Below are 17079 nucleotides of genomic sequence, written 5' to 3'. Positions count from 1 at the left end.
AAGTGGGGGGGGGGTGTTTGGTGTTCCACTTCTCTCCCAGTGCAACCCTCTCAGCCACACACTTGCATTTCTCTTAGTGTTGTTACTTCCCAGCCTGTCGAAGGACTCTAGATGTGATCGAGAGGCTTAAGGCTCCCACTGCGGCCACAGACAAAATGGTCTTCCTGGCTGTGGACTCCAACACTGGGGAGATGGACTGGCATTCCCCCAGGAAGAGGACAGTCAGCCATGGCGCTACCCCCCAGCTGCCTTTCCCCATAAACACCCAGAACATGTGCACCATGTGTGATTGGAGACAGAACCCAAAACTCATGACTTTATGTGGCTAGAAATGAAAAACTATCCTGAGGCAATCTGCAGAGCAGGAACAGTGGGGAGGGGAAGCAGTCCACGGGAGAGAAAGGCTGTAGCAGAAGATGGTTTTGCTTCATCAGCGTCTGGGCTGTGGGTCCTGTGCTCTTTCACTGACCACTCGCTGCCCAAACCTGCTTAGCACAAGATCCCGATCCTCAAGGTTATGGGGGATAGATCCACGGCACCCCTGTGGCACAGTGAAGGTATCAATTCACACCCTGACTTAAGCCAGGAGACTTGAAACCATACAACTATTGCCATGACAGAGGCTCCAACCCTGATGATACTGATTGGAGACTCTCTGGAAGAGAAAACGGAAAGATGAGCAGCGTAAAAAGACACTCCCCCGCCCCCTACGGAAATCCAGGAATAAATAAACTGACAATAAGGAGGAATGGAACCCTCCCCCCCACCCCAAATTAATTCAATGCAGTGTCACAATTTGACCCAATTGGAAATCCAAAATTTACAGGGACATCTGGGTGGCTCAGACGGTTAGGTGCCCGCCTTCTCCTGGGGTCCTGATCCCTGGATTCTGGGATTGAGCCCCATGTCAAGCTCCCAGCTGGGCAGGAAGTCAGTCTGCTTCTCCCTCTGCCTCTCCCTGCAGCTCCCCTTAGCTCCTGCTCTGTCACACCTCTTGCTCTCTCTCAAATGAATAAATAAAATCTTAAGAAAACAAAAAAAAGGAAATCCAAATTTACTAAAATTATTTGTATGGCAAAAAATAAAAGGAGGCCAATTGGCTTTTCTCCTCTACAAAATAATTCTGAATTAGCTTTGTTTTTTTTAATAATAATATTTTTTATTATATTATGTTAGTCACCATACAGTACATCCCCAGTTTTTGATGTAAAGTTCCATGATTCATTACTTGCGTATAACACCCAGTGCACCATGCAATCTGAATTAACTTAATGTCTGCTAAGATGCACGGGTTGGCTAACCTTCATGGACTTAATACGAGGGTTCAAACGATGGTTATACTAGTAAAATAACTGCATTCTCTAGCTTCTGTATTTAATGCTTTGACATCTCAGGCCTTGGTGACTTTGGAGGGACTGTCCCTGACAGGCATAGTTAATTTTTGGAGATGGTCCACAGCTTGCCTCTGAGCACACCTTTCACATGTAAACCAACCAATTCAGGGCCTTTGCCCCCAACCACTCCCTCTAAGAAGCTCTTACACTCTGGGCCACCATCCCCTACCCTGATCACCCCAGGGCAGGGACAGACTACTCCAGACACCACTGTGGCCCAGGCCCACTGAAATTATTCCAACTAACCAGTCTTAAATCTGCTCACCCTGCCTCACCTGTCCCTTCCCGTGGAAACCACAGTGAAGGCTCTTGCCCACATTTTCCCTTCACTCCCTCTTTCTCCTGACTGACCCTGGTGCTTCCCTGGATGGCCCTTCATGGCTCTCATGACCTCCTTTCTTGGGATCTGTGTTTCTAAAGAGCTTCTTCCTTTGTGACAGTTATTTCTATATCTTCCTTTCTTACCATACCTGATTAGAATATACCCTGGTCCCATTAAAACTCTGAGACCGCCTAGGGGCAGCTGGGTGGCACAGTCAGTTAAACTTTCGGCACAGGTCATGATATCAGAGTCATAGGATTGAGCCTCTTGCTGGACTCTGTGCTCAGGGTGGAATCAACCTGGGATTCTCTCTCCCCCTGCCCCTCACCTCCCCCCTGTTTTACTCTCTCTCTCTCTCTCTCTCAATCTCTAAAATAAATAAGATCTTTTAAAAATAAAACTCACAAGGGAGACCAACAAATTTAAAAGTGGTAAATATTTTGCTATTATATATTTGGCCAATATGTTCTGTTCAGTGCCTATTTCAACATCTTGAACTTGAAGGGGACATGTTTTACCTTGTTATGCACAGGGCACCCAAACCACACTGTTATCACACACAATCCTTGAGGGCAGGAACTTACTGCACCCATCTTTCTCCAGGAAGATAGGTATGACATCACTTTTGTGACATCCTACTGTGAGGACATTTGTTTGACACACTTGTTAAGGACATACAAGTGCAGGGGCGCTGGGGTGGCTCTGTGGGTTAAGTGTCTGCCATGGTTCAGGTCATGATCCCAGGATCCTGGGAACAAGCCCCACATAGGGCTCCCTGCTCACTGGGAAGCCAGCTTCTCCCTCTCCCTCTGCCCCACCCACCCTTTGTGCACTCACTCTTCTGCGCTTTCTCTCGGGTAACTAAGTAAAATCTTTAAAAAGAAAAAAGGACATACGAGTCCAACATCGCTCAGTATTTTTTGGGTTCTGGACACAACTTATTTCTTGTTTATAAATTTTACTGAAACCCATTTATGCTGTTACTTGTAAATGAGCCCACGTTGGGTGGGGCTCCCCTCAACAAAAGGCTCTAGGATCGGTCCAAGTTAAAATCCCCTGTTAGGGGGGACTGGGTGGCTCAGTTGGTGAAGCGTCTGCCTTTGGCTCAGGTCATGATCTCGGGGTCCTGAGATAGAACCCCACATTCGGCTCCCTACTAAGTGGGGAGCCTGTTTCTCCCTCTCCTTTGGACTCCTCTGCCAGCTCAAGTTCTCTCTCAAACACATAAATAAACTTTTTAAAAAATCCCCTGTTAGTGCCCTAGTGAAAAGGCTTTAGCAACCTCCTCTCCCACTTTCTGGAGTCCCTGGACCACCCATGGTATCTGTAAATTGTCCATGGGTTCCCAATGCAAGAAACGACCCTCGTTGGCCCTGGGTTATAGACCATGAAAGCAACAATTGCTGGCCATGCACTGGGCTCTCCTGGAAATAGAGACTCTCACGGATTCTGAGCGTTCATATCCAGCTGTCTGTTATTCCGTGGGTCATGGTACCGCCCACGAGCTCAATATGGTTAGCAAGGCCTTCTTGCTACAGGCTGAAGCCAAAGTCAGCTTATCCTACCTGAGGCTGGGGGTGGCTGCCTCTGTCCACAGTCCATTGCCAGACTCCATGGTGCTGGAGGACGTCAGCCCTTCCTTCTACCCTTGGACACCTGGAGATTCCCATGGGATCAACTGAGTGAACATCAATGGAATTGATACATTTGGTTTTGACGACCGCCTCTCACTCTTGCTCGGGTGCCAACTTCACTTCCTAGGGAAGCACCTGTCCTACACCTTAAAAGTCTCAGTGCGGGTTGAAATTGACATGGAGACAGTAGAATCCACTGTGACGGAAAACCTCAGATTAAGACTCAGTATTGGGGCACCTGGGTGGCTCAGTTGGTTGTGTGTTTGCCTTTGGCTCGGGTCACGATCCTAGGGTCCCAGGATTGAGCCCCACATAGGGCTCCCTGCTCAGCTGCGGGCCTATTTCTCCCTCTCCCTCTGCAGCTCCTGCAGCCTGTGCTCTTCCCCTACTTTCTGTGGCAAATAAACAAGTAAAACCTTAAAGTAAAAATGCAAAGAAGTCTGAATGGATGGTTTCCTGCATACAATGGAGCAATTAGCCTTGAACTGCAAATGAAGATTTGGAGTGGCTTTTGAGAAAATGGACTAGGCAGTCCATCATGGACATTTGGAATAAAAATCGCTTAAATCCTGATGATAAGAGCTAGTTAAATAATTTAGGGTATATCCATAAAATGCTGGGTTTTCTTTTAAAGAACAAATTGGAATTCATTCACATTTTGGAAGATCTCTAAGGCAGAGTGATTTAAAAAAAAAAAAGTCAGAAAATACTATACTCCCAAATAGGCAAATACACATATATTTCTAAAAGGCCGGAGAGAAATCCCGTTACCCATAGAGTGATTTCCTAGGCAACAGAAAAACAAATGGAACAACAATTAAAAATGAAAAAAAAAGAGAGAGAAATGGGACTTAGCTGAGTAAAGCAAATTTACATTTTTTTTTGATTGTACGCATCTTGTACTTTCACGCTGTTCACCTTGTTTCTCGTACGAGGTGTGTGTGTTCGTGTCTTTGGTAAGTTCGGAACATTAAAACCAGTTGATGTGTTCCTTACCCAGGGTATATGTAGATACCTGCTCCTTGTGAAAACATTACAGCATTACAAACAATATTGGAAGTATCCTTGGACCACAGCCTCCAACCCCACCAATGTCTACTCTCATAAGAAGTCACCACTGTTTTCAGTTTGGGGAATACCTCTGCAGTCATTAAAAGACCTCTGTTCTTGTTAAGTCATAAAAGAATATTTTTATTAAGCTGAAAGCAAAACTGCAAATATATTACGTTTTGCAAAAGGCCATTTTGGGCTAAGGTAGACACACAGAGTGACTTGCGCTCTTCAAAGAGCCGTCTCCTCTCCGGCTTGAGAATCGTCTATTTCTTTGAGGGGCCTGTGGCCGCCATTCCAACCTTCGTGGCAGGTGACAGTATTTGGGGCGTGTATGTGGGGAAAGCATCAGTGACAGCATTTAGAAGAAGGTGCTCCGATCCATCCGTTTCTGGTCCTGGGGGGGTAATGAGAGACACAGCTGTGGTGCGGGGCTTCACATCTTTTTTTCGGGCTGTGGATCCTAGGGCAGTGTTCAGATGTTGTGGGCCTTGTTTCTTAGCCACTTTTCCCCTTCCTCCTGAATCTGGGGGCTTCACGGCATAAGCAGAGGGTTTAGGTGGTGGAGAAGCTGAATGTGATTCCGCTTCTAGAAACTGGACGAAAAGTCCTGAAAAAGAATTGTTGGCCATAGCTCGGTGACTTGGTTTCCCGGGTGTGTTGGGGGCGCTTCTGGATCCAGGCCCCCCAGTCACCCAGCTGGTAACCCCACCTGGCCTTTCACTGAACAGCTGGCGCATCTGGTCTTCTTGGATCCCCAGCGTGCCTGCCATCAACCTTAAGGCTTCCTGCCGGTCGGCATCAGGTGCTTGCAAAGAGCCCACGAAGAGTCTCCTCAGGAGGGTTTTGTCCACCATGCCTTCGGACTTACTTACTAAGTCCATCAGTTTCTTCTGGGTGTCCTCCAGGACTTCCTGCTGGACCTCGTTCTGTTTCTTGACTTCTTGGAGCTGGTCTTCCTTCAGACCCAAGTCAGCCTTTGCTTTCTGGAAGCGTCCCTGCAATGACTTCAGTTTCCCTTCTAGGCTGTCTGCCTTTTCCATCCACTCGGCGAGTTCCAGCTTGAGGGCGGCTAGAACGTGACCGTACTGCCTCCCTTCCTCCTGGGAGGCTGCAAGCTGGAAGGCGGCTTCCTCTTTCTGCTGGGTGACCATGTGCAATTGCTCCCGCAGCGACTGCACCTGCACACTGGCTCGATGGCTCGCGTTTTCCAAGGCCGTGGAAGACAAAACGAGCTTTCCCTGCAAGACCGTCACTTCCTCTCTGAGTTGAGCCACTTTGCCTTCTGAGACCAAAGCTTCGCGGCGACGAGAATCTTCGGCTTCTGAAGCGACGTGACGCCGTCTCTCCAGCTCCTGGGTGAGGCGTGATTCTCTCTCCCGTAAATGGTGCACCTCCTTCTGGAGGGCACAGGTTTCCATTTGTTTCTGTGTCAGTGTCAGCAGGACTTCCTCTCTCTCCTGTGGACACACAACTGTCTGGTCCTGCACGGATGCAACTGCATCGACGAGCCGCTTCGCTTCCCTGGTCTCGCCCTCTTCTTTCCCTCGCAAAACTTGCTCCAAAGCAAGTGCCTTCGCTTCCACCGCAGCGGACTGGGATTCCTCCTCTCTCGGCAGCATGGAAAGCCGCCTGTTGGTCTCTTGCAAGGCCTGATTTTCCATTTCCTTTTCTCTACACGTTTCCACGAGCTTTGCATTTTCCTCTTTCAGTTGACACACATCCGTTTCAAAATCTGCTAGTCTCTCCTTCAAATCGGTGACTGCCTGCCTCAAAAGGTCATTTTCACTCACTTGGCTACTGAAGTTCTCCTGCAAAGAAAGCAATCCCTCACTTTTCGCTTGCAGTCGGAGCTCTTGATCCGGAATGAAGTTTTGCAGAACGGCCTGTTTCTCCTTCAGCGGCTCCATGTCGGAATCCCCGTGTTCCTGTTGTTTGCCTTCTCCTGGGGACGCGGCCGACACGGAATCCATCCATCTCTGCTTCTCTTCCTGGAGGGTTCGAATCATTGTATCTTTTTCTTGCATTGATTTTTTTAGCTCTTCTACCTCCTCTTGGCGCAACTGAGAAGACTGGCTCACTACGTCAGATGTCACGGCCTTCAGAGAGTCCGCTGGCTCTGAGGAGTCAGGGGAGGGCTGCAGGAAAATCGCGTCCAGTTTCCCTAAGAGGAGATCCTTGGCGTGGCAATTCTCCCCGATGCTGAGCTGAATTCGTGCCAGGTCTTTCTCTAAGTGTTCTAAGGTTATTTCCTTGCCTCTGTAAGTCTGGATCAGGTCCATAGAGGTCGCCTGCAGTTTGGAATCCTCCTCGCTGCCAGTGCAAGCCCGCGCCTGGAGCTGGCGAAGATCGCTCTGAAGCTGGGATGCCTCCCGCTTCATGTTTTCGACCGTGGTCATCACCTGCTCTTTCCACTCTTCCATGATCTTCACTCGCTGTTTGAACGTGTCCCGTTCCCGCAGAAGCTCCTTGAACTGATCGATGTGAACGCCGCGAACCTCATCACCAGTGCTGGAGGTCTGCAGGATGGTCAATAAAGTCTGACATTTCTGACTTAAGGCATCCACTTCGAGGTCTTTTTCTCGAATAATGTGTGATAAATTCTGAATCGTTTCTCTAAACATCTCCTGACCACTACATTCAATTCTCGGGGACAGTTTCCGATTTTCCTCTTGCATCCTCTGGAGCTCTGCTTCTTTGGCAGCAAGTCTCTCTGTCATTTTCTGATACTCCCTTGTCAGATGGCTATTCTCCCTCGTTTTCTCATTTAAGACAGCCAACACTTGGTCGCTTTTCGAAGCACACTCTTGCAATTGCTGCTGAAGTCGCTCCACGTCCACGTGCTGGCGCTGAGAAGCTGCAGAGATTCTGCTGGAAAGACCCTCGATCTCCAAATCCTTCTGCTGGATAATCTGAGTTAGTTTACCAATCTCCTCTTTGGACACCCGATCGATGTGTTCGGTCAATCGGATGTTCTGTTCAGTTAGAAGCTTCATCTCCACTTCTTGCTCTTTTATTCCTTGGACTGATCTTTGAGTTTCGTCTTTAGATGGATCAAGCTTCTCACTTCCATTCTCTCTAGGAAGAGGCTGACTGCTTGTGACTTGAACGTCGTCACAGTGCTCTGCTGCAATGTGCTGGCTTTTGTCAGGCAGCTGGGCTTTCATTTGGTCTAATGTGTCTTGCAAATTCTGAATCTCCTGGTCTTTCGCTGCAAGGAGCTGAGCGCGTTCAATATGCAGCTGCTCCTGCTGGGATTGAAGATGGTCCACTTTCTGCTTCTGCTCCTGTAGAGACTGAAGCAGTCTTATCTTCCCCTGCTGCTGGTTGTGAATGATCTTCTGTTGTTCCTTTACTTCCTCCTCGAGGTCATCTTTTAACTCGTTCAGTTGGAAGACTTCACACTCCAGTTCGAGGATTTTAGGGTCAACCACAGGTACAGGGCGACTCTGTTGTCTCAGGCGCTCCAGTTCTTCTTTCAGATGATGATTTTCGGCGGTCACGGAGGTGAGACGCATGTCTTTGTCCTCCACGGTTTGCTCTAAAAGGTCATTGCTTCTTGAGGCTTTTTCTTTAATGACCTGTGTCAATTGCTTCTGCTCCTCCAAAGCAGAGGACAGCATGTCCTTGGTTTCTCTGTGGTCGGCGTCCATCTGCTCGATCTTCTTTTGGAGGTGGAATAGTTCCAGGTCTTTCTCTTGCATGAGTTGAATCAAACGTGCATGCTCTAAAGGTAACAATTTCTTGATGGTTTGCTTGTACTTCCTCTTCTCTTCCAACGCCTTCTTCTCAGTCCGACACAATTTCGCTACTAACCGCCCTTTTTCGATCTTTAAAGCCCTCACAGCAATGTTGTTTTCCAGACACTCCTCGTTGTGACGGAGAATCGATTCTTCCAGCTGGTGTCTTACATCTTGGAGTGCCAAAACCAACTTCTGGTTTTCTGCTCTGACATCAGAAGCAACGTTCTTCAGATTGTCGTTCAGCCGCTCCATCTCTGCAAGTTGTTGCTCCACCCGTCCAAGCTCACTTTCCCTTTGCTCATACTCACGTAGTTGTTGGCGGTGCCTCTCAATGACGTCGGCCAGTTGCTTCTTGTGGAGACTCTGTAATACCGATACTTCAAGTTGGTGTTCGTCTAGCTTCTTCATCCGTTGTTGTTCTAGGTCCCTGATGGTGGTCTTCAGTTTCCAAATTTCACTGGAGTCTAGTATCTTTGATGACGACTGAGACAAACGCCTCCAGTGACTAACCTCAGCCTCCAGTGTTTCGATGTCCTTCAGGAGTCTGTTGATTTGTGCCTGTGATGTGATGAGGTCCGCGAAGTCCATCTCCTCGCCAGTGGAAGTTCCCTTTCCCACGTGCCCAGTGAAATCAATGTGGCTGGTGAAGCAAGGCTCTCTGCCATCCACTTCCCCTGGGGAATGGTCTAGGCCAGAGCCCAGGCCACCAACCCAAGGCAACATCTCTGCGGGTCATAAAACTGTCCTGGTCCGCTGTGAAAAAGCGTCCAGTGCAGTCGGACTACCCCGCCAAGTGTCCCAGAACCCCTGCCTGCGCGAGCCTAAGAATCCCAAGACAATAAGCGTTTCTAGGCAACGCTTGCGTGGGCCCGGCCCCCCTCCCCTCTGCAGGCCAGGTTCTTAGGAAAGGCCAAGGCCTTGGTCTTTCCCAAGGCCGTCTTTGGCCACTGGTCCCGGTCCCAGCCGCTCATCCCCACGACTTCTCACGCCAGGGCTGGGCCCCTTCCGCTTCTTCCCCCGCTTTCAAGGCGGTCCTGGGCGGGTCCCAAGTGCATGCTCCTGCCTCACCGCCCCCAGGTGCCTGCCCACACAAAATTCACTTGGCTCTCGACTTTCCCCCTAAGTGGTATCACAGTACACAAACTCCTTTCGCGTGTGCTTTCCACGCAACCGAATCTTTTTAATGGAGGTGAAAGGTACACAGTCCCACGCACCCATCCACCTAGGAGTGAAGGTCCTAGGTGCATTTGACAAATGTCTACACACGTGTAAGGCATGGCGCTCAAGAGACTTTGGGCATTTCCAACCTCCAGAGGCTCCAGAGTGACCTGTCCCTCCCTGCCTCGTTAGCCTGCGGGGACAGTGAGTCCCACTCCTGGGTTTGCTGGTTCACTGGCGGCCGGGAGCGCTGTGACCCATCAACTGCCTCCCGCAGGTGTGCGGCCTAGACCGGGGAGGGGGTCGCGGGCGGTGGCGAAGACCGTGCTGGATAGGGGGCTCCTGGCATCTCACAGAGAGGCCTGGGGTTCAGGCCTTGGGTGGAGGAGGGGCTGGGAACCACACCCCTTGCCTGGTCCCACAAGGCCCCCGGTGGGCGGTGCCACTGGATGAGAGGCAGAGAGGGCGGGGCTCCCGTCCAGGAACAGCTCCACAGCCGCCTGGGCCCTGAGGTGATGCAGCCCTTGGAGCGGTTCCCAAGCTGCCCTGCCCAAGCCCCTTGGTCAGCCGCCTCCACCAGGAAGAAGCAATCCAACTGCATGACGCAGGGGCCAGCTAGACCGCGGGTAGGCGAGTGCGCCGATCTGGGTTGGCATGGGATGAGCCGATTGGGGACGCTGGCCTGGCCGCCTCGGCAGGGCCGGCTGTTTTCTGGGCCGCGCGCTCCATCCCTTGCAGCACGCGGGATCTGGGACCGGGCTGCGCCACGTCGCGACCTGGAGCCCAGCTCTGGGCCAGCGCCAGAGCCCCCGGGGAGCAGCGGGGTGGGTTGTCATCCCGCCGCCCATTGTCTAGGCCCGCAGAGCATCGCCCAGGAGGGAGTGGACTCGAGCCTTCCCCTGACCTCCCCCGGCCTTCCCCTGACCTCCCCCGGGGTTTGCCCCGGGTGAAAACTCAGGTAACCCTTGTGCCTGAGGCCAGGCGGACGCTGTGCTCTGGGGGTGGCGTCCTCAGCCTTTCAGGTTCGCCCTGCTGCTGCGGACCCTCCACGTCCAAGTGCCTGATGGCAGTAAATAAGGAAGGGATGATCAGAGCCCATCCGATGCGCCCAGGGAGTTTCGGTGGTCCATGCAGGGGCTGTACAGGTGTTGCTGTTCCCAAACCCGGGCCCCTATGGACCGGACTGCCCAAGTTTTTGATATTGACAAATTGGGAACTGGGTGGAAAGAATTGTGGAAACGCCTTGGGCCGACTTTTAGTTTAGCTCTTTAATAGCTTTTTAAAAAGCCCTTCTCCCTTTGGATTTGGAAGCAGATCCTTCTCCAGGTTTCTTGGGGACTGTTTTCATGCTTGACAGGAAACATTCTCCATTATGAAATGACAGAAGACACCAGGGTTTGCAGACCACCAGGCTGTTGGAACAGGAACCACTGGTGGTTTTGAGAGGTCCTGGAGGTGACTGTCATGTGCCCAGGTATCTGGGACACATCTTTCAAGGTCTTTTAGGGCAGTTAGCTGTACTGGACCTAGTGACTGTTTTTGCTGGGCAGAGACATGAAGGTGTGAGTCTTCCACAGCTCTTGCTTCTTTTTTTCCAAAAGTTGGGTCAAAGGGGGAGTTTGACTTGGCCAGAACACGTGCGGATAGTTCCGTGTGTGTGTCTGTACCAAAATACTTTGACTTCCCCTCCCATTTCTTCAGTTTCCTTGTTTAAGGTTTGGGTCCCCCCCCCACCATAACTTTTTGCTTAGTGGCTTAGTTTTGTTGTTTAATTGTGTTGCTACCCCACCCTATTACCTTAGTGTGCATTTATCCTGTTGCCAGAGTTGATGCCTGTCCCCTAAGCCTAGTGCTGCCTACTTTTCTCTCATTTGTAGGAAATGATAGAAATAATGCCCAGCGGGAGGTAGACAGGATAGTAGTGATGTAGTTTTGGAAGGCAGGTGAGGTTTGGTGGGCTGAGATCTCGAGCCAACGCCCGAGAAAGAATTCCTGAGACGTCTTTAAGGCAAAATGCTGGTTTTCTTAAAGCACTGGGACAGGATCCCTGGGCAGAAAGAGCTGCTGTAATAGTTGTGGGGGCAACTGATTACATACTTGGGAGTTGGGAGAGGGAAAGAAAAGGGATGGCTTCAAAAGAACTTTCCTATGCTAAAGAGGATACTGGAGACCTTGCCATTGTCAGGTTAAGGTTGTTTTCCCTTCTAGCAAGGTATTAACATTAAGATAGTTGGAAGTTTCCTGGAGGAATGTCACAGGGTATCAGCCTGTGCTTTGTCCTTCTGCTCCCTCTGCAGGAGTGGGGGCCAATGATTCAACAGAGAATCTGTAAATGAATCCTAAGATAATTCCTTGTGAGCTTTCTTACCCCCGCCTCCCTTTGCATTCTTAGTAACATGCCTTGTAAAATCAATATTCAATGACTGTCAAGACTGATTTGTCATGTTGTCATTCTGGCCTCTTTATATACTGTATCAGGAAAGGGGTGTTTGCTTTTTTTGTGCAAAGTTCTGAGGTATTTATTTATTTATTTATTTAATTTTATTTAACAGAGAAAGAGCACAAGCAGGGGGAGCTGCAGGGGGAGAGGAGGAAGCAGGCTCCCCACTGAGCACGGAGCCTGACCTGGGGCCCTATCCCAGGACCCTGGGATCATGACCTGAGCCGAAGGCAGAGCCTTCACCAACTCAGCCACCCAGGGGCCCCAGTTCTGGGCCTTTTCAAGCTACCAAGCTAGTCGGCCTCTCTTTGGCCCCAGCTTCCTCTGTAGCAGCTTCTCTCTTCACACCTGGATTCTGGCCATACGTGCCCCACTTCTAGTTTATGGAGCAGGCCGAGCATTCTTACCTCTTAGCCTCTACCTGAGATTCTCCGGAGTTCCTTTCACCACACCAGCCCTGTAGCTGCCTCCTACTCATTCTTCAGCTCTCCAGGCCAAGGTGTCTGCCTCTAAAAGGCCTTCCCTGATGCTCCGACAGAGAATGGATGGCCCCATCCCGGGGAACGTTCCTAAGTCCACACAGCACCTGGTTTTCTATGATGCAGTGGCCTCTTTACTTGTTATTGTTCTCCAGTAAACAAAATGCCTTGAGAGCCCTTGCTGTCTTTCTCTTTCATCTCCCAGGGTCTGCTGTCGTGCCTAGCACAGGGTAGAAACTCCACAAAGACTATCAAATCCAGTGTAAATCTAGTTCCTACCAGATCGCCCTGGCGGTGTGAGCCCAAGTATGGGAAAATGAAAACTGGATAGAGTCAGTGGTGATTCATACTGGGACTGTAATTCTGGCCCTGACCTTTGACTCTGAAAATCTTTATTGCTCGATGCCAGTGGAAGCCGAGGCTATTACAGAGCTATGAAGGGTGTGGCAGTTATGCTCCCAAAGTCAAAACTGTTTTTCTGGGGAAGCTTTTGCTTCACTGCTGTCGATTTCCTCGATATATCTGTATTCCTTCCACTCCGGTCATTGTCAAGGCAGAGGGAGAAAACACGGAACCAGGAGAGAGCCTAGAATTGTGATTCTGTGTTATCGTGTTACTGGCAGACATCAGAAGTGGGATTCTGAGTGCACTGCACTCAAGAGGAAGGCTAGAAAGCGTAGGTCCCCTTCGCCCATGAGTGAAGTCGTATGTGTGAATGGCACGCCCATCGTGTGTGTTATCCATTCATAAAAGGCCATGTTGTCTTCCCAAGAACAAGGACCTTGTCAGCAACCGCACAGTGAGGTTCCATGGGACGAACATGGGGGAGAATTAGGAATGGCTGCAAGGAGGGAGTTCTCATGATGTGATGTGTTTACAATGGGAGGATGAGCGTGTTTCAGAAGATGGTTTGTGTATCACAGACATGAGGCTATGTGGTGGTCTCATGACAGGGGGGTCCCAAAGAAGAGAATTAGGATGGCTGATTCATCAAGGGGCACTTATGGAGGCCACACTGTGTACTGTTCAAGGTATTAAAGAATCACAAGTGAACACAATCCAGTTTCTGCCCTGAAGGGGCTCAATAGATCTGTGGAAGAGACAGACAAGCAAGAAATAATTATAGACGATGAGACAAGTGTTTAGAGAGGGACAGCTAATACAGTGAGCAACACTCCACTCTGAGTGAATGGACAGAGGTACCAAAACCAAACAAACAGACCAGAAGGAAATTGGAGCAGGGCCTTTCCTCCCATCTGTAAGCACGACTTTCAATGTTCTCTCCTTGATTAGGTCTCTTTTCCTTGTAAGAGAACCCAACTCGAATTGCCCTAAGCCAAGATGGGAACTTTACTGGCTCATATGTGACCCAGAGTCCAAAAGGACTATGGCTGCAGCCAGGGCTGGATCCAGGGGTTCCACTCTCTAGACAGGCTGTGTCCACAAGGAGACACCCCTGCCCCACCCAGGTTTCCTCCCTCCTCAGTTCAAGTCCCAGAGGGACATAGACTACTTTTCACTGTGGCTAGAGCCCCAGGACAGACTCTGAAGATGTCTGGCTGGGTCCCATGCCATGCCCTGGAAATGCAAATGGAGTCAGCCCCACCCAAACCACAGGGAATGGCAATGGGGGAGTACTGGTCCCCCAGAGAACACTGGGTGCTGTTACCAGCAGGGGAGAAGGAGTGCTGGTCAGAATACACTAAGTATTACATCGTGTCTTTTGTAGGGAAAGAGAACCGTCATCTACTCTTGTGAAAATACAAATTAGTAAAGAGGATCTTGAAGAACAGTTTGGCAGTGGCTATTAGAATTCATAAGGGGCAATTCCTTGAGCCAGCAATTCCTGCACATACGCACGTGTACCTGTGCTTTCTACAACACTGTTTAATAGAAAAGCATATAAAATGCAGCTATCTAAAGGACCATCAGTACTGAATACATTAAGTAAAAAGGAATTTCCATGCAAAGGAGAACTAGAAAGCCATCAGAAATAATGAGGCAGAGCTATAAATGACAATAGAAGCACAGCCATGAGTTACTAGGATCCAGAATAGTTACAAAACAGGACGTGTCAATTATTCGCTTTATTAAAATTATACATAAATCTATTTATTTTGAGAAATGTAGATTCACTCATTCAACAGATATATATTGAACTACAACCTATGTATTTATTCAGTGTATATGTACAGTCTTTCAGCAAAAACTTACTGACCCTTCTAGGTGCCAGGTACTGGACTGTATTTGTGTTTTCATGTGTGATATTTATCCGTCTCTAGGTGTACTGTTCATCCATAGGAGAAAACACTCTGAACACTGGTTATCTTGGTGGGGGGAGAGATTATGCAGGGTCTTTACTTGCTACTTCATACATTTCTGCATCGATGGATCAAAGGTAATGCAAAGCGTTAGCTCCTTCATTATAGGTAATCATTCCGACACAAGTATTCACCAAATATACAGAAAGTTATGATAGCGACAGTGTGGAGAAAACAGCCAGGCCAGCACATGGCACAGCCTGCACAGGTTCTACTTATAATCTGTAGGAGGGAAACGAAGGATGGGGGAGATGTTCTTTCTGGGAGTCTCTTCACCAGGAGCATGACTGTGGCACTGTGGTTGCACAGAGGCCTGTCTCGCTGTCTCATGTTTCCTGTGTTATCTGTGTCCACCATCCCAGAAGGCCATCCTCTCTGGGCATGTCCTCTGACCTGAATTATTAGTAAGCCCCCTGAATACTCTGCCAGACACAGACTGAAAACGATGGAACATTCTGGAAGAGGTTTACCTTGGACTGAAAGGCTTAGAGGTGAGCAGGGAGTTGCTGGAAACACTCATACTTAAAACGTGAGGGGAAACCTGGAGCACAGGGGCCGAGGAGGTGATATAACAGGTGGAGCAGGTCAGGTACAAGACAGCGGGGAGCAGTGCGGGGGGACTGGAGGATGACAGCCCCCCTCCATGAAGCAGCCACCTAGGACTTAGGGTCTGATGCTGCCAGATTGGATGTTCCCAAGGAAAGCTGGAAACAGAGATTTTCAGGAAAAAATCTATTTTGCACTGGTTGTAAATCACTGAAACCCATTTGGTAAAGATTGAAGAACGGGGATCTATGGACATCTGTTTTAAATTCCTTCACGGTAAATGCGATGCAGTGTAAACGTATCAGCAGAAGTACACTCTGCGTGACATCTCAAGTGCTCACCCGCAGGTGCAGACAGACAGACAGACAGACAGACACAAACACACACCCCTTTTAAAAGGAAAAGGGGAAAAAAGCAAAGAGCGTTCTGTAGTGCACATCGTACCACGTAGGTTAAGGGTACTTGCCGATTTGAAGTGGGTCCTCCGAATGTAGTTCTGTAATGGGTTGTGATAAGAAAGGCTTGACTCTGTGGGAAGATGGGAAAGAGAGAAATGAGTCAAGGAGCTCTGTTTCAGCAGAACCGCAAACACCCACTCCAGGAGCGGCAAATACATCCTGCTCCTGTTCAAAGCAAGGGCCACTCACTCCACAGGGCCGTCTGCTTCCTGACGTCTGGCCCTCGGCACACGCACTCACACTTCAGTGGATCGGGGCTCTGGCGAGGTCACTAAGCAGGACACTCCGAATCGGATGCCCACTCACAATCTCATCATGAAATAATGAACACTCAGAAATCGCTCAGGATACGTCAACAAGGATTTTCCCGATGTTCCAGGTTTTCCAAGTCGTCTCCAGTTTTCTGCCTCTTCTCAAACAAAATCTTTAACACAGTGCTCACCGCTCACAGTTCACTGAAAAAAGGACTCCTATTCAGACTTGAAGTCAGTAACGTTGATGCAATGACTCCCTCCTCCAGGATATGCAAAAAATCAGACCTCAGAGAGCCGAATCCTCCATCACAACAACCATACACAAAGGCCAATGCGTTTTTCAGCCCAGAAGCACCTCTGGGCTTGAGTGAGAGCCCGCTTCCTCTTAGTTCACTCGGGGTCCCAACAGGCTAGGACATCGTCTGCAGAGGCACAGCCTCAGATGCCAGACGGCAACCGAACAGCATATTTTCTGTAAGGGAATCCTGTATTTGGAAAGGGTGAAAACCTTGTTTTCATAGGGTAAACTAGATCAACCTCATACTTGAAAATTATTTCCAGATGATGAGAATTAGAAATCCTTGAAGGACAAGCTGAAACTTTTATGCTCACCAAAAATTTTTTTAAAGGCAATTCTTGGCATTTTATTGAAATCACTCATTTAAAAAGAAGGAAGGGAGTTCCCTTCCAAACCCTCGGGCTTGAGGCCAGGGCTTAAATCTCAGCTCCACCCCTTCCTTCACAGGTGCCGTGATGGAAATTCGCTTCACTGCTTTGAGCCTCGGTTTCCCCACCAGAATTCACGAGGCTGCTCTGAGCACTGAGTGAGATGATGCAAGGGAAGCATTGCACACGGTGCTACAAAAGCTCCCAGCAGAGATTCACAAACTCGCCCTCTACAACTCTGCAAACTCCTTAAAACCTGGTCAGCGTGGCCCCCGGAATATCTCACAGACCGTAAATGACTAAGTTCAGCCTCCCATTCATTCGCTCAAACAATATTGACGACGCATCTGCTCTGGGCTGGGCACCTCTCTATGCCCTGGAGATAACGAAGTAGACCAAATACACAGAACAATTCAGATCATGAAACTAGTGTAGGTCATTTCAAGGTTCAGAGAAATGACGTTCATGGACAGAACAGTCACAAGGGAGAGTGTATTGCATGTGGAAGACTGCTCGACAGGTTGGAATGAGGTCCCGGGGCCAGCAAGAAAGCGGGGAGGGGGTCCAAGGGGAGGGCCCCCTAAAATGAGGTCTCCAGCATGCATCCGGCCCCC

General features: G+C 49.4%; 1 protein-coding gene and 1 pseudogene across 14 annotated transcripts in view; both read right to left on the bottom strand.

Moving 5' to 3' along the window:
- Positions 1 to 2: 2 nt before the first annotated feature.
- On the bottom strand, positions 3 to 10010 carry LOC148110498 (thyroid receptor-interacting protein 11 pseudogene; annotated as a pseudogene).
- A 63-nt stretch (positions 10011 to 10073) lies between these two features.
- The window catches only part of LOC148110497 (uncharacterized), a 40874-nt gene continuing 33868 nt past the window's right edge, over positions 10074 to 17079 (bottom strand). For 9 of the 14 annotated variants that reach the window (XR_015727393.1, XR_015727396.1, XR_015727398.1 and 6 more), the window contains one exon: positions 14293 to 15615. Coding sequence is in view for 2 of the 14 variants with exons in the window: in XM_087869532.1 (XP_087725658.1) it covers positions 13255 to 13310; positions 15554 to 15615 (118 nt within the window). In the remaining 12 variants the exon portion in view is untranslated. Of the gene's footprint in view, positions 13311 to 14292; positions 15616 to 15734; positions 16285 to 17079 lie in introns of those variants that run through there. The other 5 variants (XR_015727390.1, XR_015727388.1, XM_087869532.1 and 2 more) reach the window with 5 other exon arrangements.

Source organism: Ursus americanus, chromosome 2, assembly GCF_024610735.1.
Source record: "Ursus americanus isolate L20-20 chromosome 2, mUrsAme1.1.p, whole genome shotgun sequence".
Lineage (NCBI taxonomy): Eukaryota > Metazoa > Chordata > Mammalia > Carnivora > Ursidae > Ursus > Ursus americanus.
Note: the sequence above shows the minus strand (reverse complement) of the source record. Positions and strands in the feature narration are given on the sequence as shown.